This window comes from Zingiber officinale, chromosome 7B (assembly GCF_018446385.1).
Source record: "Zingiber officinale cultivar Zhangliang chromosome 7B, Zo_v1.1, whole genome shotgun sequence".
NCBI lineage: Eukaryota > Viridiplantae > Streptophyta > Magnoliopsida > Zingiberales > Zingiberaceae > Zingiber > Zingiber officinale.
Window position 1 is genome coordinate 113,751,670 of NC_055999.1, and position 21,010 is coordinate 113,772,679.

At 33.0% G+C, this 21,010-nt stretch overlaps 1 protein-coding gene across 1 annotated transcript; it reads right to left on the bottom strand.

Moving 5' to 3' along the window:
• Positions 1-689: 689 nt before the first annotated feature.
• LOC122006987 (dicarboxylate transporter 2.1, chloroplastic-like) lies at positions 690-19,749 on the bottom strand. Its single transcript, XM_042562708.1, has 4 exons — positions 18,824-19,749; positions 7,240-7,553; positions 3,081-3,529; positions 690-1,076 (listed from the first exon to the last, which is right to left on the bottom strand). The coding sequence occupies exons 1-4, from the start codon at positions 19,616-19,618 to the stop codon at positions 961-963; spliced, it is 1,674 nt and encodes a 557-aa protein (XP_042418642.1). The 5' UTR covers positions 19,619-19,749; the 3' UTR covers positions 690-960.
• Positions 19,750-21,010: the final 1,261 nt, after the last annotated feature.

Here is a 21,010-nt window from a genome sequence, read left to right on the forward strand (position 1 = left end):
CAATATTACACTCAAATTTTGCATCAAAATTATTAAGTAGTTACTTCTATCAACAGATAGATAGCACTAACATTTCCAAAAAATATTTCAAAACTAATCTTTATTCATAATCTTTGCACTATATGTACCTTACTCTCCATAATTTGCCAAGCACCAAATGGTGTGATGTTATTTTCTTAAATAAATTGAATATTTTTCTCATTATTATAAATGATTAATAGAAGGGTTTGAAATGCACCCACAATCAAACATTGAGATTTTTTCCCTATTGCTAAAGCGTCGAGAATCAAAATTATAAACACAATCAAATTAATCAACAACATTTGGCTACCATTTTTTCCCAATGTAATATTGGTCACTAATCAAGTATCATTACCATTTTGATAAGTGGCGGCCAGTCGCCGACGCTTGCTTATGTCTAAGAAGTGCTAATAGATAAATTTCTAACACTTGAATCTGCATCTTAAAGATCTTGCTGCCACATGGATTACCAATGCAATCTAGCAATTATGTGATGCTCTTGAAAATGTCAATAACAATGATAGCTTACGCATCAAAACATCAACAATCTAACAATAAGAGTATCAGAAAAATTTGGACAATACAACCTATGTTATTAGTGTCCGGCATCTAAGAGAACCTAGATCCTTCAACCTAAAGAAAACAGGTTTGCATCCACATACAATGGCTTATAAAGACAAGACAAAACAGCTACCCGATAGTTCGTCCATCTGGTACCATTTGGTGTACATTGTAAGAATGTGTATCAACTGGAGACAGTTGATTGATTTATACATCGCCAAATTGTTTGGACCGTATACAAATTGAAAGTGAGTGTTACATATACATCAACTACTTTTAGGTGTTCCACCATTATTAAATACTTGAAATAATAGAATGCTTCAACTATACAGCTTTTGCACTAAAAAGGAGTATTTTGTTTCAACTTACCATCATTCCTCAGTATAGCCCTAAAAATTTCCACCAGAAAAAACCAACAGATGACCATATTAAACCATTCACTAAAGCTGTTATAAAGCCCATTTTAAATACATCAGGAAGATCCAAGTAACCCGCTGCCGCAAAAGGTGAGAAGCATCAGACATTTATATTTCTATGATATTTTATGCAAGTATATATTACTTAATAGTAAGACATGTAAAATGCAGGTGGGCATTTGAAACAACGCAACTAGGGTGAACATGCTTCCATTCTCACCCACCATTAAGCCAACGATTGATAGGCTTGCTGAAATTCAGCATGTTTCATAGATCGATGTACATTGTATCAATTTCTAAGGTTCTTTTATGTCACAGTTTGAGGACTAGAAAATCATCAATCTTTTCTATGAAATATAGGAGAATATCTCAAAATCATTGAACAGAGTATATGAGAACGAAAGGTACATAGACGGAGAGTTTTACTATGCTCAAGATGCTTGCACTACCACCAATGGCTTGTAATCCTTAAATGGGAGAAAAACAAAACAAATTTCACATAGTAAGATGTAACATAATATATTTTTTTTATAAAACATTTTCATGGTATGTGATATCAAAGCCCATTTCATAAGGTAAGATTTTTCAAAAGTGGCATTCCCTTGAGGGAAAGGTGAGTATTTTTTTTGTTCAATGCCAAGGTCGTTCTGTTAATGAGGGTGGCTTAAAAGTAATCGTATAGGTATTTTATGATTACACATTTATTTAAATAATCTTTTTTGTTCAAACTAATTATTGTAATAAAGTTTAAATGGTTTTATTGTATTGATGTATAAATCCATAAGAATGTGAAATGATACAAAGACATTCACATATCATTATTAAAGTCGCTAGTTGTATTAATGCCAAGAGTGACCATCGATTTTATGTCAAAACCATAGCACGATGTATTTTTGCTATTGGATTAGGGGTGACAGTCATATTACTCATTTCATAAATGCATCATATCATTAGGAACAATAAAAAAAGCTATATACCATTGTTTTATTCTTCCTACACTCACTAGCAACTTAATCTTTAGCATCTCCATGCCATTATTCTAGGCTCGTAACTGAGGGTGGGAAGAAACTAGATCTTACAAAATATATATATATATACAATCTAAGTAGAGGGGAGCAACGACACTACCGACATTTGTTCTCAATTCAAACCACCTACCTCCGCTTGTTGTAAGAACTTCTGATTGAAATAAACATCATCGCTAGCCCATGCCTACCATCAAACAATAGAAACACCAAAAATTGATGAACAAGAGGAATATAACTACCAGACTTTTCTTTCAATGTGCCCACTTGCTCTGGAGGTTGTAGGGACTGGGACTTCACAAAAGCACGAGCACCACCACTACCATCTTGTGCTCGCTAACCAACTGTTTATCATAATCAAACCGCGCACAGGCTTGAATACTACCACTATCAGCCTCTTCCTATGACTCGATTTAACAACATATCCACATCACACCTTATGCAGATGCAAGCATCGCCATTACTAGCATTTGCTCGCAATCCAACTTGTGTGCTCCATTAATTATTTACAAAGCTTTACATTAAAGGGATCCTAGGTTGTCTACTTTGTTTACTCTTCATGTTTTATTTTGCTTGCTCACAAGAATTATGTTTATTTCAATATTTTCATGTCTAGTATATGTTTTATCTACAGCAGTTTCTCTAGTTCCACACTTTAGCTTGAGAAGTGTCGGAGGGATTAGGTTAGTTGGGTTATGTAGTGGACTTAGTTTGACATAGTAGTTCTATGTTTAAGGTTTTATCATGATTCTATATATATGTAACAGTCGTAATAAGATAAATATAATATTTCCATTTTCCCAAAAAAAATTACAATTTTAATCATATTAAAGGGTCAAGGTTGCAAGAAATTTATTAGAGTGGAAGGTATAGAGGAAGATCATATATTGTGAAATGAATAAATATAATTAAATTATTTTGATTATTAGATATAACTTTATATAATGTTCAATGGAAGGATAGCCGACCCTAATTAGTTGAACAACCACAGTTTAATAATGTTGATGAGATTGTTTACTAAATCCATTGTGAAAGCTATATAAGAATGTGAAAATACCTCCAAAGTACACGGCAGCTTGACCACTGCTATAATGTGTCAAGGAACCAAATAGACTTGTATTATATGCCAGAGCAAATGTTGCTAAGACATGAGGAACACCAGCTGCCAAGTGCATAGCAAGAAATGCTGAATACAAAGCTCCAACATGTCCAGTCTGACTTGCAAAAAGGTAGTGAACAAAGAAGTAGGATGCTTGAAGAAGGCAGAATGCTGCAGGCCAGCTCAGTGAGAAATGCTGGAGAGATTCGGCGACATGTTCTGACATCCATGTCACAATTCCAAATTTTGAAAGTTGTTCAGCCATTCCGACAACAATTGCAAACCAAGACAAGGTATCCCATGCAGATTTCTCACCTAGGCAATCATCCCATTCCAGAACACCAAACAGTAGGAGGATGGATAGGCCAAGCATTGCAGAAACCACACTTGGTATACCGAAAACATCTCTGTACAATCAAGGGATTTATAAACAGTGAGTTATTAGTAGAACAAATTATATATAATTGAGGTCTACTTCATGACCTGAATACAAGCCTCAAGGAGAGTTGGTTAAAAAGGATATCAGGATCAAACAAACAATTACTTGTAAGTGTTGGATTTCTTGCTTAGGCAACAAATCACATGGAATTGAGGTTTACTGGCTAACTGATGCACCTATGACTCAAGCATGCCCTTGGACAAAATAAAGAGAGAAGCATACAAGTACAAGAGAAAGTCTAACATATTCAGGCAAATTGTTTTCGGAGGAACTTTTAGTTGACGGGTAAAAACAATGAAGAACATGCTAGGCAGCAGTCATGTTTAATAAGGAGAGTACTGATGCAAAGTCAAGAACTGTATCTGAAAAGATTCCTCAGTCATTGTCCTATCTTACCCACCAATTACTGTTTAATTGTTTGAAGGGGATGTTCTAACATGCAAAGTATCATCTAGTATGTGCATTCAAGCCATGCATCTTCAAAAATGCAAAAATTTAAAAATGGTATGTAAACTAAAATCTTCAGATAGTATTTATGTTTTCACAGGTCATACGTTAGCAATGCAAGGTGGCATGCTTGGATCATTGATCTCACAACAAGAGAGAGAGAGAGAGGAGTGGAAGGGAATAAGTAAGGGAGATGTCAAGCCAAATAATATTTAAATTCATAATTCATGATGTGTTGAATATCTTAGAAGTATGTCTATTATATACACAGTTGTGCTCTTCACTCATTATATCTTTATTCCAATAAATAAAACATTAGATTAAGAAAAATATAATCTAAGTTTTTGTTACAAAGATAAAAGGAATGATAAACATACTGAGTTAGCTAATAGGCTCATTTTATGTTTATTATATTAACTAAAATATTAAATCAAGTAAAAAACTAATTTAAGTTTTTCATTAAAAGACAAAGGAAATATAATAAGTATTGAGTTAGTTATCTTTATTACCATAATAAAATACTAAATTTAGAAAATTCTAATTCTCTGATGAAAACATGACTTTGGGGAATTGAATTGTTCCGATGTCTTTGTTTTGTTACTAAGTATTGTCAACAAAATGAATTAGGTAATCAATGAAGGTGTTAGAATGGATAAAGTGTCTTGTTGTGACAAGGTTGGAGCAATGACAATAGAAGTGGAGATGAGGTGAGATAAATATAATCGATAAGGTGTGGATGATGGTAGGACAAGAAAAACTCTTGTAATCTCATGTTGAAATGTGTATAGTTGTGAGTTGTCTTAGCCAACTAATCACACAATGGGCTCATGCCTCTCCTAATAAATCTTGTGCCTTCCACCTCCTAAATAAACATGAGTACGCAACTGATACCCCAAGGGTAAGGTGTTTTGGTTAGACCCTGTGATAGAAAGCATCTGGAGTTTGAAAAACGACGTATTATGGAGGATTTTCTTCCTAATGGATAGCAGACTTGAGAACGCTAGCTGTTAGGATGGGCTCCATGTACATTTTCCCGATTTACCCAGGTGAAATATGGGAAACTTTCTTGAGACCGGACCGATCACCCCAGGATTAGTCGAGGCAAAGGCTTGAATATCTGGTGTCAACTAAAAAAAATAGAGTATGCACCTGATACCATTTAATACAACACAATATTGTGTGCCTTAATCATCAATCTCATACAAAACAACAGGGGAAGGGGAGTACCTTAAGAAGATAAAAATATATTTAAATTTATTCATGACATGTTGACATGTTGAATACGTTATAATTATGCTTTTATATAGACCTTTTTTCTTACTTGAAACAATAAATAATAGCATTAACAATAATAAAATAATAACTTGGCCGATTGGCAACTGGACTCTCCTCCTTTATTACAGCAAACGAAATGCCAAATCAAAGGAATCTAAATATAAGCTTTTCCATTTAAGGTTAAAGGAATATTATTAAAATATAGACTTTAATCAATTCATTCTATCTTAATTAGAATAACCAAAATATAAAACCTAGAAAACTCTACATCATGTTCTCCTTAAGACAAATTAATAGCTCAGTTCAACAATAGGTAAATCATTCTAGAAGACAAACCTCCAGTAAAAAGAACGTGCAAATGTAATAAAAAGTTGCATTCATTTTTATTCAATCACATAACATTCTTGAAAATTTTAAAAGTTATTCCTAAGGAATTTAGTTGTCTTGTTCGAGCATGTGCCATGGTTTGAAATGTTGAGCTATGCCACTCAAAACGAACGGTATTTACTCTTCTAACATAGAACGAGTACTGGTTCCTAGTCCCTACCAGAATTGCTAGTCACTATGAGGTTGTGGAGGGTGCCACGATCCCGCAACCGTCTTTGCGGGATCGAGGCTACTATCACGATTTATTTTTTAAAGTTTTTTAATAGATATTAATTATCATATAATTGTTAATTATATATACTAATTATAAATATAATATATTATTAATAATAGTTATAAAATATTAAGAATTATTTTAAATAATTTAAAAAATTAATAAAATATTTTATAAAAAATTTAAAATTTTAATATATTTTGAAAATTATATGTCAATTTAAAATAATCTATAAAAAATTAAAATATAATCCCTAAACATTTCAAATAAATTTTTAAAAATTTAAAATTTACAAATACATTCATAAAATAATTTAAGACCTTCAAATAATTTGATAACTATCTTTAAGCCTTTCAAAAACTTTTATAATTTTAGATTTAGTTTTGAATTTTGAGAATTATTTATTTTTTAAAACTATTTTCATAAAAAATAATAGGAATTATCTTATAAGAAAATATTAAAATATGAACAACACTTCAAAATATAACATCAATGAACATATTTAATAATCAAATATTAATAAAATTAATATACACTTATATTTAAAAATTAAAAAAGTACCAAAATTGTATCGGTATGGCACTATACGGTACCGAAACCGTATAATTCTGATCCAGGATCAAAACTTTGGCACTAGTCAAAATTTTAAACTATGCTTCCTCCTGCAGCATCAAGCAAGAACATGAGTATGGGTTGGATATCATTTGATGCAGCATAACCTCGTATGCCTTAATCAGCAATCTTACAACAAAAGAGGGGAAGTGGAGTACCTCAAGGGGATAACTAAAAGTAAAACAAAAGCATATTTCATAACATATTGAATACATTATGATTATGTCCCTGTATTGACTTCTCTTTATGCAAAAATAATAATAATAATAAATACTAATGAAAATAATAAAATATTAACTTGTCAGCTGACCTAATGGAGTCAATCTTCTTTATTACAGTATACAAAATCTAAAATCAAGGAAATATAAATCTAAGCTTTTCTACCTAAGGTAAAAGGGATAATGATAAATTATAATGTAGCAATTCAATCTATCTTAATTATAATAATTAAACTATAAAACCTAGAAAACTCTACCTAATGTAATAAGAAACTTCTTCTCTTGCCAATAGTTCTCCCTATGACAGATTAATAACACAGTTCAGCAACAAGTGAATCATTCTGGTACAGAAAACCTTCAGTAAAATGTGTGGAAACATAACAAAAAGATGCACCCATATGGTTACTCTATCAAAAACTTTCTTGGAGAAACCAATAATTACTCACTTCTCTTGAAAAGTAGTTATAATGTGCTAGACTGCACATTTTCAATGGACATAATTAATAAAAAAAATCTGATTCTTACCCAAAGATCCACAAGGAAATTGCAAGAATCATTGCACAGATCATCACTTGCTCATTCTTTGTTAAGGGTCCCATTTGCTCCAGTTTCACTGTTGCCAGAGCAGGTGCTTCTGGTGTATCCTTAATTTCTGGAGGGAAGATCTTGTATAAGATATATGGGCCAACTAGAAGAGAAACTAAGGCAGGCAAACTTGCAGCTTTGAACCATAACACCCATGGACTTGCAATATCGACTCCAAGTTCTTCAGCTAATTTAAGGCATAACAGATTTTGAGCTGCAGCAGTTAGGAAAAGTGCACTTGAATTACTGGAACACTGTAATCAATAAAGAAAAAATTCTTCATTTCCATCTTAGTATGAGGATCTAAAAGTATATTTGGTATTAAATTAATTAGGGCAGAAGTATTTCATTAAAGAATGTGTTTCTACAAATCCTGAATAGTCCTCTAAGTCTAAACCCAAGATAGGAAGAGTTTTCATGTATCTATAAAAAATGGATGAGGAAATGAACCAAAAAAAAGTTATATGGTAAAAAGTCAAGTTTCTCAATTGTATATGCAGATGATATGTAATAATGTGGCAGATATGTAAAAAATAAAAAATCAGTTTTATTCACAGTGATGTAATTGATAATATCATGCGAATACATAAGTTTACATCTATCAAGTAATAGTCACCCAAGCAAACGACAATTTCATGTAAAATATTTTCATGTGAACCTAAGTATTTGGCATCCAAAATACAAACATCCATATTAACCAAATAGCATAATAAAGGGCAGATGTGGGATTCCGAGAAAGAGTTGGACCACATTGGGTCTATTCTACACCATACCTTACATTGCAAGGGGTTGTTTCCACGACACAAATCCATGACCAAGAGGTCACACGGTAGCAACTTTATAGTTGCACCAAGCTCCCCTTCTAGACTAGACTAGTTACCCTTCTAGATAGCACAATCCAAACAAAATTGATATGTTGACCTAACAAATTTACATGTTGCCATACTGACTACTTATATTTATAAATATTATGAGATTGGTGTAACTTTAATTTAATTTTAAATAAATTTTATTGTTTGGTAAATTGTCAAATTGAATGGTAATTTAGGGTTGTCATATTTTTCTCTTTTGATAAATAATTAGAGAAATTGTATTCCCAACTCTGGTACCATGTATTTTCCTATTTACTATTTATTTCCTACATCATTTAAGATTGAGTCTATAAAAGTTATGTCTTGTCTATGTAATATTCAACTTGATTAATGGTATATTTCACCATTTCAATTTATATGTGAGGTTACTTTTCATGAGATAATTAGTCCTTTGCTTCATCAATTTTGTCGAAGTTTCTATGTGATTCAAGATTCAAATTTTGGTGTTGCTAATTGTGGGATAGGCATCTGTCCTATGCTTAAGGTATAATAAAAAAATCAAAAGTATCGACAAATTAATAAGTACATATTTGAAACATTATAAGATAGATATCTTTGTATGGCAATGCAACATAGGGCAATGCAACATTTATAAGAACTTTGAGTATTAAATGTAATTTTTTTTAATATTTGGTATGATAAAACCTTAAATAAAAAAATATCGAATGTTGTCAAATAATTTAAAATTTTACCTTTAATTGTAATTTGGTTTTATTTGTTCTATGTATAATTATAATTATTAGAGTGAACAAAAAATAAAGAGATTTAAATTTTTTAAATTTTAAGACCTAAGATATTATATTTTAAGTTAAAATATAATTTAAATTTTATAATTAAATTTACTTAATTTTATAATTAAATTTACTTAATTTTATAATTATGAAATTCAAAAAAAAAAAATGGAATTCAATTTGGACTCGACTCAATTAAATATGAAATTTTTAGATTTAATATTTTTTAATAAAATCATATTTAAATTTGAAAAAACTATATTAAAAAAAATAATTTTGTCTAATTAGTTCTCTTTTATTTCAATAATTAAATATTCCAATAAAATTAATTAAAAATAATATAAATAAACTATTAAAATATTTTTTAATCAAATGACGGTAAACTATACCTAATTGTTAATGCTTGAAAAAAATTGAGAAAAGATATTAAGGACAAGAAGCTAAATATCAAAGTTTATCCTATTTAAGTTTTTATTTTTAAAATTACTTTTTAAAAAACTAATTAAGATAAATAAAATAGTTTTTTACCGAACCATGTAGGTAAGTTTTGGAAATTATCAAATCACATAAGTTAGTTCCAAAATTACCAAATCACGTACTCACTTTCCTTTTTACCCCTAATCGGTCGACTGATAAAAAAAATTAGTTGAATCAATTTCAACACTAGTCGACTGATTTTTAACACTAGTCGAATCGATTTCTCTCTGTACCAAAATTTTGAGCAAATCAGTCGACTGATAATGAAAACCAGTCGAATCGATTTGCTTATGTATTAAAGTCCAGTTGATAACCAAACAACCTCAGATTGACATGAAATTAGCAACTATGTGTTCGACTAGTGCTCCTGATTATATCCATACCCAAAATCGATTGATGGACCAAACAACCTCGGATTGACATGAAACTAGTTCCTATATATTCGTTTAGTTCTCCTTATTATATTCATGCTCTCAAACATCAATTTGATTCAATATATTGAAAGCAGTATTTTTTAAACATAAATTGAATTTTTCGAACACATTTGTATTAAAAAAATCACTGTTCTAAATATATTGGGTCAAATTGACATTTGAGGGCATGGATATAATCAAGAGAACTAAACGAACACTAGGAACTAGTTTCATGTCATTTTGAGTTGTCTAGGTCCATTAAACATCAATTTGACCCAATATATTGAGAATAGTGATTTCTTTAACACAAATTGAATTTTTAGAGCACATTCGTGTTAAAAAATCACTGTTCTCAATATATTGAGTCAAATTGATGTTTGAGGCCATATATATAATCAGGAAAACTACACGAACACAGAGAAAATAGTTTCATATCAATCTGAGGACATTTGGTATATCTATCGGTTTTGGACCAAATGACCTCGGATTGACATGAAACTAGCTCCTATGTGTTCGTCTACTTCTCCTGATTATATCCATACGCTCAAATGTCAATTTGACCCAATATATTGAGTGCAGTGATTTTTTGAACACGAATGTGTTCAAAAAATTCAATTCATTTGACCCAATATATTGAGTGCAGTGATTTTTTGAACACGAATGTGTTCAAAAAATTCAATTCATGTTCAAAAAATCACTGCTCTCAATATATTTGATCAAATTGATATTTGAGGGCATTAATATAATCAGGAGAAGTAGATGAACACATAGGAGCTACTTTCATATCGATCTGAGGTCATTTGGTTTATTAGCCGATTTTGGACAAAACCGGCTGATGGACTAAACGACCTCAGATTGATATGAAACTAGTTCTTATGTGTTTGGCTAGTTCTCTTGATTATATTCATGCCCTCAAACATCAATATATTGAGTCAAATTGATATTTGAGAGCATGAATATAATCAGAAGAACTAGATGAACACAAAAGAGGGCAAAATCGGCAGATGAATCAAACGATCTCGGATTGACATGAAACTAGCTCCTATGTGTTTATCTACTTTCTCCTGATTATATTCATGCCCTCAAACATTAATTTGATTCAATATATTGAGAGCAGTAATTTTTTGAACATAAAGTAAATTTTTCGAATACATTCATGTTCAAAAATTCATTACTCTCAATATAATAGGTCAAATTGATGTTTGAGGATATGAATATAATCAAGAGAACTAGCCGAACATATAGAAATTAGTTTCATGTCAATATAAGGTCGTTTGGTCCATCAACCAGTTTGCCCAAAATCGACTTTGATATAGAAGCAAATCAATTCGACTGATTTTAATTATCAGTTGACTAATTTGCTCGAAACTTCGACACAGAGAGAAATCAATTTGATTGGTGTTAAAAACCAACCGACTGATTTTCAAACAGAAATCAAATCGACTTTTTTTTTATCAACCGTCTAATTAAGAGTAAAACGGGAAGTGGATATGTGATTTGGTAATTTTGAAACTAACCTACGCGATTTGGTAATTTTAGAAATTTACCTACGTGGTTCGGTAAAAAACTATAAATAAAATTAATATTTTTGTATTTGAGGTGAAGTTGTCTTAGAGTTAAATAAAGTTCATCAAGTAGATATCATGATTAAGATTAAATGGGGCCAAACCTGAGTTAGATTCGAATTTACTTTGTTCTATTTAAAACTCAATCAAGTTTATATATAGGATAACTATAGTTTAATCATATTTAATTAGAATTGTTGTATTTTTATATGATTAGAAATGGATTAGGCTATTTAATTAGGATTTAATTAAGATTTCCTATTTAAAGTTTCCCTTTTACACACTTCTTCCTTCCTTATCCCTCATCTTCACTTCCCAACTCGCAATGGTCATCCCATAATTACCCACCGCGAGCGGTCACTCATTGTTCATGTTGTCCCCTCAACCACCACCCAATGTATTTGTTACGTGGCTATCTGCAATAGCTGTCACTCAGAGCACTTGTTGCGCCACCACACTCGTAGCCATGACTGTGCCATCTTCGATAACTTCTTCCTCTCATCCTATAGATGCAAAGCATTTCACATGTCGGTCGATAAGTGGAGCGATAAATTTCACCCCCACCGACTGATATGACTTGTCATTACAAATTGTGAGTATAATTAGGTTAACCAGTATGTGGGCAAGGTGAACACCTTGCCCAAAGTAGACGAGCAATATTGAAAAAATATAGAGAAGGTCAAATGGAACAATTGGAGTAATGTTACAACTAATCAAGACGTTTAAAAGGCAACTTCAACCTTAATGATGCCTTAATATTGAATAAAGATTGCTTCATTGCAAAATGTTTTTAATTGCATTTAAATTCCAAAGACTCATAAAAATAGTGCTCGCCATTAGTGAATTTTTTTTTATGGAAAACGTAGGCAATGCATTTTGGAGTCTATAGGTTGTAGAAATGGGTAGTAATACTAATATCACCAAACTGATTTCCATACCTAATATATCTTCCTTTCAAAAACAATGTAGAACTTGGAACAACTTGTTGCAATCCAACATAGAAATTTTAATTTTGGACTGAATCTCCTGGTTCAACAAAGAATGAAAACCAAGGACCTGTTAGTTAAAAATACTACTACAACAACAACCAAGCATTACTCTATTAAGTGGGGTCGACTATATAGATTCTCTTACATCATTGGGCTTTATCTTGTACAATATCATCCTATATTTAAATAAATTTTATTTTATTTTATCATTGCTAACTAAGTGATCTTTGGTATTCCTCTTCCTTATTTAATGTATATATTTGTCATCATTTTACATCACCTAACTAACATATTCATTGTAATAATACATGTCTGTACACTCAAAGTTTTCTCTCAATAGGCACAACCCTAAGTTTCTTTCTAATTTTCTCATTTTTTATCTTACTCATCCTTGTATGTCCGCACGTCCACCTTAACATCCTTATCTTTGTGACTCTTATCTTCTACTCATGTGCTCGAGTTATGTCTGAACATTCAGTTTCATATAATATAATATGTCTATCCATCATTTTATAGAATTTTTCTTTAAATTTTAAAGGCACCTTATGATCACAAAGAACACCTAACAATCTCCTTCATTTCAACGATTCTACTTATATTCTATGTAAGACATTTCTCAACCCTCTATCCTTTTATAAAAATAATTCTAAATACTTAAAGCTCTCCGTTACAGGTAACACGTCAGCTCCTATCTTAATAATTGTCTTACTACATTTAATATTACTAAACTTATAATTTATATATTGTGTCTTCACTCTACTAAACCTAAAACTTTCACTTACAGTTTCCCACTAAGATTCAAGATTAGCAATTAGTCCACGTGTTTTATCAACCAAAATAATATCATCTACAAACAACGTATACACCATAATAAAATTCATCCATGATCAGTATAAAAAGATAGAGACTTAGAGTTAATTCTTGATATAACCCTATCTTTATAGGAAGAGTTTCAAATAATCCATTTGGAGTCTTTACTCTTGTCCTTGCATCATCATACAGATCATTAATTGTTTCAATATACATTACGCTAATAACTTTCTTTTCTATAATTCTCCACATAATTCCCTCGAAACTTTATCATAAGCTTTTTCTAGGTCGATAAAAATATCATATGTAAGCCTTGTTTATGTTCTTGATACTTTTTAATTAGTTGTTTAAGAAAATGTACATTTTTATAATCAAAATGTATATTTTTTATCACTTTTTTCTCAAGTTTCATCGTATGACTCATTAGCTTAATGTCCCTATAATTCGCACAATTTTGTATGTCTCCTTTATTTTTATATAGGAGACCAGAGTAGTTACCCTCTATTGATCAGATATTTTTTTTCATTATCAATAACTAGTTGAATAACTTTAAAAGTTATTCAACACCCTCTTCCTTAAGCACTTCAATACCTTTATTAAAATATCATATGATCCAACCACTTTTCTAACCTATTCTACTTCTAAAGTGTGAAGTCTCCAATAAAAAATTAACTTTTTATACTCCTATGATCTATTTAAATTATCTAAGTTAAGTTGGTAATTTAAATCTTTATTTAAAAGTCGATGAAAACACATCTTTTATTGCTCTTTTATTTTTTCCTCATTCACTAGTATCCTATTGGATTCATCTTTAATGCATCTTATTTAGGTAAAATATTGTCTTTCTCTTTATCGCTTTAGCTATTCTACAAATGTCCTTTTCCATTCTTTTATATCCAATTGTCGATATAAGTGTTTGAAAGTTTCATTCTTTACTTCACTGACCACTTTCTTAGTCTATTTCTTAGCTACTGCATCTTTTTTTTTTAAGTTTTCTTCTTGTTTTACAAGTGTACAATAATTTATAGGTTGTTCATTTTTCGTCACTTTCTCCTATATTTTCTTGTTCCACCACCAAGATTCTTTACTTAATAATACACGCCCACTAAGTACACTCTTGGCCACCATTTTTAAATTTAATGTCATCTTATCTCATGCCATATTTGAGTCGTCGTGTATTTCTCTTAATACTTGTGCTTATACCCTCTCCTTAAATATACTTTGTTTTTCATCCTTTAACTTCCACCACTTGATTCTAGGCGTCGTGCACATGTTTCTTTTATTGATATTATACTTGAGGCGCATATCTAACACTAATAACCCATGTTGGGTAGTTAAGTTTTCTCTAGACATGACCTTGTAATATTTACAAATCTATCATTATTTCTAATCATAAGAAAATCAATTTACAACTTATTATTCCCACTTTTGAATGTAACCAAGTATTATTCTCTTTTCTTGAAAAGTATATTAGCTATTATAAATTCATATGCTATCGCAAAATCCAATATAGCTTTTCTTTCTTCATTTCTTGTTCCAAAACTATAACCCCATGTACCCTATCATATTTCACATTTCTTACTCTTACATGCCCATTTAGATCTCCTATTAAAATCATCTTGTTTAGCTGAATTTTTTGTACTACCCCATCTAGGTCTTCTCAAAACTTATATTTGATATCTTCATCTAATCCTACTTGAGGTGCATATATATAATTGCATTATAGTTTTTTTTGTCACCACTATCTTAAGAGTTATAATCATATCCCTCTTCCTAACTATTTCTACTATTTCATCCTTTAATGAACTATCTACGACAATCCCTATTCCATTTCTTGTTTTACTCTGTCTTGTATATCATAACTTGAAAACATAAATTCTCTATCATCTGTCTTCTCTCCTACCCATTTTGTCTCTTGTAAATATAAAATATTATTTTTTCTAATCATTATATATATTACCTGCGTTGCTTTACCAGTAAGTATTCTTATATTCTATGTTCCAAATCTAAGACAATCAATATTCCTATAACATTATTCTATCCAACACATAGTATGAGAACTCTTGTATAGTTAACATTACACCTAAATTTTCATGAAGATATAGGAGTCATACCCTATAACACGTTCCTTCCGGGGATCAATCTAGCATTAACACAATAGTTTAATGGATTCAATCATAGAATGTGTTTGATGCTGACCGATAATCTTAAGCTTTTTTCATCTGGATCTTGGATCGACATTGGTGATTTTAACTTGTTGTTTAAAAATGTAAATATAAAAATAATAAATATACCTATTGTTGTGTTTTGAAACATGGGTACCAGACGAAATGAACTAAACATTTCATGCCCATTAACCGACACTGGCACACTCGGCACGAGGTTCGTGATCGCGACGGAGGGGTTATGTGACCCTGTCAGCCACGACGAAGGGATCGCACGCTTCGTTGGTGGTGACGGAGAGGTCGTGCAAACCTTCAGCAGGGACAGAGGGGTCGCGCAACCTCATTGGCAGCTATGGAGGGGGTCGAGCGTGTTGGGACACTTCGGAACTAGAGGGGGGGGGTGAATAGCTTCTCGCGCTTTGTCAAAGATGATGTGTAGCGGATAAACTCGACGCAAGGCTCCCCAATGCTAACAAGATGGATTGACTTGGTATCCACCTCAAGAAGAGGTGACTAATCCAAGGATCCGACCCTCATGCACACTCTCCACTATGAAACACTCCTTCTCGAAAACAATCCGAAAGCGGAGAAGTCTCGTACAAGCTCTCAATACAAAAATACAAGAAGAAGAACAAAAGAGGCTAATACAATAATAAATCTTACAAGATTTACAAACATAAAACCCTAGCTTGCTTCTTCTTCTTGTTTGGCAACGCCTCTTGACCTTGGAAGTGCAGCAGCACTTGTCTCCAAAGAGCCTCAAGAACCGGCGGTGATGTCTGCGTGAGCTCGGTGAAGAAGATCGGAGAGCTATTAGTGAGAACAGTGCACGCGAACGCCATTTCTACCTGCACAACGACTAGTTTTTCAAGCGTAATCGATTACCCTAATCAATTACTCATGCATAATCGACTAGCCTAATCGATTAACCATGCTTCTGTTTGCACGAGAAGGGCCTGTAAGCGATTAAACCTCCTTACTTAATCGCTTACCAACCATTCTATGTCTTCGTGAAAACCAGCTTAAGCGATCACTCTAATCGCTTAAGAAAGCCATAATCGATTACCTTAATCGATTACGGTCCTTTCTGTTTCCCACGACAAACACCTTAATCGATTGCCATAATCGATTAACAATGTCATAATCGATTACGACCTTTTCTATTTCAAACAAAAAGTTCCTTAAGTAATTAAGCAAAATGCTTAATCGCTTAATACACGATGTAATCGATTACTGAACCCTAACTTCCAAAACTAAGTCTCGGGTTCCTCGTCCACCATCTGGTCAACCGTGACCTGTTGGGACTTCAGAATGCCTAGCATCTGGTCAACCTTGACTTGCTGGGACTTCTTCACTAAGTGTCCGGTCAATCCTTTGATCCACTTGGATTTTTCTCCTTGTGCCAAGTATCCAGTCAATCCTTTGACCTACTTGGACTTCCAATCACCAAGTGTCCGGTCAACCTTGATCTACTTGGATTTCCACATGCATGTCTGGCTTCACTCATCAAGACTTTCTCACTGCCTAACTTTACTCACTAGGACTTTCACCTAGCTTCACTCATCATGATTTTTCTTCTGCCTAGTTTCACTCACTAGGGTTTTCACCTGGCTTCACTCACCAGGGCTTTCCATACCAAATGACACTGACCCACTTGGATTTTCTTCTTCTGTCAACCTTCCAGTTGGACTCGCCCTTGCTTAACTTCCAGTTAGGACTTTCCCAATTAAGTATCCGGTCAACCTTGGCCTACTTGACTCTTCTTCTCATCAAACTGGTTAAACTTTGACCAGAGGGGAATTACACCAACAATCTCCCCACACAGACAATTGCAACTGCAATCTCCATATATTGTCAAACATTAAAACTAAAAACATCAAGACTCAAGCTTAACTCAAGTTTAGTCAAAATGGTCAACTTTGACCTAGGAAAATTGCACCAACAGAGTGACCATACGGTGTAAGGCGTCGCAAGACACGATGGCTCAATTTTTTTAATTAAAACTTATGTTAATAAACTTAATCAACTCTTAACTATGATAGGGATATTTTAAATAGAATTATTTAAACTCTAATAAAATTCTCTTATTAACTATATATTTTATTTAATTTATTTTAAAAAAATATATAATAAAATTTTTATTTATTTATTTATCTGATAGTATTGCATTCCATTTTTTTTCTCTTTTTAAAATTTATTTTTAAAATTTTTTAAATGTTTATGTTAAATATTTTATTTTTAATTAATATATTTTATATTTAAAAAATATTAAAACTATATTGGCATGACATGGTATAAAACGGCATAGTTCCAAGCATAGTTTGCAAAATCGCGATCCGGATCGTAGGATCGTACGATCCTACGATCCTAAGACCCAAAATCGATCCAGGATCGTGCAGAATCGAGTTTTGCAGCAGGATCGCAGCAGGATCGGTAGGATCGGTAGGATCGGAACAGGATCGGTAGGATCGTAACAGAATCGGAGCAGAATCGGAGCAGGATCGGTGGAAGCTTTGAGAGGTCATAACTTTTGACTCGGATTGAACCACGGGGCCTATAATATATCAAATCAAAGCTCGTTCAGAGATCTTTAATAAATTTCAAAGTTTATCCTTAACCACCCTATTTCAAACCCAAAAAATATTATTTAAATCCTTTTCGGATGCCTAGAAGATTTTATTTTTTATTATTATATTTTTTCATCTTGTTAGGGTTTTAAATTATTTAAACATATATTTAATTATTTTTGAGTTAGTTTTTTATCAATAATATTCTGTCATTTTTCCCCCAAAATGATGAATTTTCGGATGTCTATTGTCTAGTATTGTGTGACATCAACCAATCTTTAGAAGATTATTTTCGACGTTCATATTTGAATCAAAGGATCTAATAACTTTTGTTATGTACGTTAGGTGCTTTATTGGCCTTTAAATTGAATCATCTTATAAACCAAGGAAATATTTTTGACGTTGAATGTGTTATTATTATTGTGTTAATAGAAATTTTATATTCTTTCATTTTATGATATGAAAATATAAATATTATTACTATGTGAGAATAGTAGTTAAATTACTAATTAATTTAAATTTGTACATGTAGTAATGTAATCTAAGGTGTTGAGTGTAAATGATTGCATATATATGTAAAATTAGTTATCTATTTATATGTAAATGAGTTTTTTAAGTATTTTTTCTAATTATTAATCATGTATGATAAGATTTTAAGGGGTTTTGGTAGGATCGTACGATTCTACGATCCGATCCTGACCGATCCGATCCTGACCCTAAATCGATTCTACGTAGGATCGCGATTCTACAAACTATGGTTCCAAGCATTAGGCTCAGGTATTGTTTGAGAATTTAAACCATGTTCTGAACTCTGAAGAATTAAAATGGTCGCAACAAAGGTAATGAAAAGATTATTGTCTTTTGCTACCGAAATAAGAACAATGATATTAATTTTAGAGAATTAAACCAGGCGACAAAGAAGAGGAAGGTTTAACCTGGAATTGGGACATAACTAGATAGGATCCGAGCCTGCTGGCCGAACTATCCCTGGGCTTACTTCCGGCAGATAGCGACAGCGATTGTATGATGGGGAGGAAGACCCCACCGGCCCTCGCGGTGGTGCTGGGCATAGCGGGGGCGATGAAAGCCTCACTTACGGTTAGCCCGTAAGAAAGCCCTAGAGTACTCTTGCCAAGCCACTTGACGAAATAGGCGGCGATCCTATCCCCGAGCCCAGTCTTGACGAAGCCCCTCGCGAAGAAGAAAGATATCACGATCAACCAGATTACCTCGTTCTCGAACGCATCAAACGCCTCTGTGAAGGTGAGCGTCTTTGTGACGACGGAGGTAGTGAGGCAGAGGAAAGCCCATGCGCCGATGGGAAGCGGACTGAGCATGAGACCGGTAATGGTGGAGATGAAGATGGAGAGGAGCTGCCACGCCTGGGGGGTTATCTCGGCTGGCCTCGGAATGATGAAGCAGACGGCGAGGCCGACGACAATAGAAATTGCAAGGGGAACGGGCCTTGCGCCAATATGAGGCGTCAGGGAAGGGGGAGGAGGAGGAGGAGGAGCGGAGGGAGGATCTAGAGAATCAGATTGGGGGGAGGAGGAGCAAGCGGGGGAAAGAACGGGTGGTTTTCTACGGCGACGGCGTCGCCGGAGGAAGAGGGCGGATGCGATCGGAGACTGTGGAGGAGGGCGACTGAGGGCGACCGAGAGGAGGCAACGATAAGGGAAGACGGGGAGTGCGAAGGGGTGGGTGGAGAGCCGCCAGGCGATGGCTTCCATAGGCTCGGCTGGGAGCAGAGAGCCGCAGAGAGGTAAGGCGTAACTGGCGGTGAGCGATTTGAGAACACCAACAACACTAGTTACAGCTACATGCTGATTAAGGTTAGCCACTGCTGTCCATTTGCCTGGGCCACCTCGTATTTGAATGGGAGGAGTTTTCAAATTCAAATCCACACTTTACGTTATTTTATAAACAAAAATTATCGGCATTTTACGAAAAAGTGTACCCTATATTCGTTTTTATCAAAGAACGTTTGGTTTCTATTTCTATTTTCCTAAAAAACGTGTGTTTTTTTTTATAAAATGATTTTAGATATTCTTTATTTTTTTATAAAATGGTATCTTTTTTTCTTCTAGAAAATAAATATAAAAATTGTCAACTAAATAATATTTTTTATTTTTTCAAAAAATAAAAATAAAAAATTTACAAACCAAACGATGTCTAAATATTTTTCTATGTCCAACACTGTTGATTCATATAAGAGTGTTACAATCAATAGGTATGAGATCAATTCTCAATGGATGTTAAATATCTATTAGTCGTCTCAACCCCTCATTACATGTGTTACTATTGCTGGATAAAATTCTCATGATATTTCCCTTCAAGACGGTAGAGAGTCATCCTAGAAGGGCCTTCTAGATGACGGTTTAATCTTTTCTATCAATAAATATTTTTCTTATCTATTTCAATTTTAAATTAAAATAAAAACTATTTTTTTTATTTAAACCGAACCAAACTGTTGACGGATAACTCATATTTAGATGAATGTCAATGTAATGAATGTCATGGAAGATAAATCTATTAAGAGTTTTCGTAATAAAATTCTATTATGATTTTTTTATAACATAATTCTATTGCGATTTTTCATAACAAAATTCTGTTATGATTTTACTAGGTTTAGGGTTTATGCACTATTTATATGGATCATTATAAATCTATTGTACAATCACAAGAAATATGGAATATGATTCTCTTATATAGAGAGAATTCTAATAAAATTTTGGTCGTTTTTGTGAGTAGGCACGCCACCAAATCACGGCAACTCTTCTTTTTCCTCTTCTTTATCTTCTCCTTCCTCGTGTTTGTTCCTTTTTTGTGTGTCTTTGCCTTATTGTTCCGCGCGATCTCTGTTTCTATTCCTCTTCTTCTGCATTAGAGGTTAAGAGGTGTTGCCCTCTCTTTGCTTAACAATTGGTATCAGAGTTACAGGTTTTGACAGATTCCTTTAACATGTCAGGGATGACTTTTATGAAGTTTGATATGGTGAAGTTTGATGGAACCGGAAACTTTGGATTATGACAGAGAAGAGTCAAGGACTTGTTGGTGCAACAAGGCATGGTGAAGGCACTAGGAGAAAGAAAATAGGAAAGCATGGAAAAATCAGATTGGAA

Excerpts from the sequence above, each read along its gene's own strand:
- LOC122006987 (XM_042562708.1), bottom strand. The coding sequence starts at position 19,618 with ATGGAAGCCATCGCCTGGCGGCTCTCCACCCACCCCTTCGCACTCCCC. Across the intron at positions 7,554-18,823 it reads TAGTTATGTCCCAATTCCAG|TGTTCCAGTAATTCAAGTGC; the intron begins GTTAAACCTTCC and ends TATTGATTACAG. Across the intron at positions 1,077-3,080 it reads AGCTGCCGTGTACTTTGGAG|CGGGTTACTTGGATCTTCCT; the intron begins GTATTTTCACAT and ends CTTTTGCGGCAG.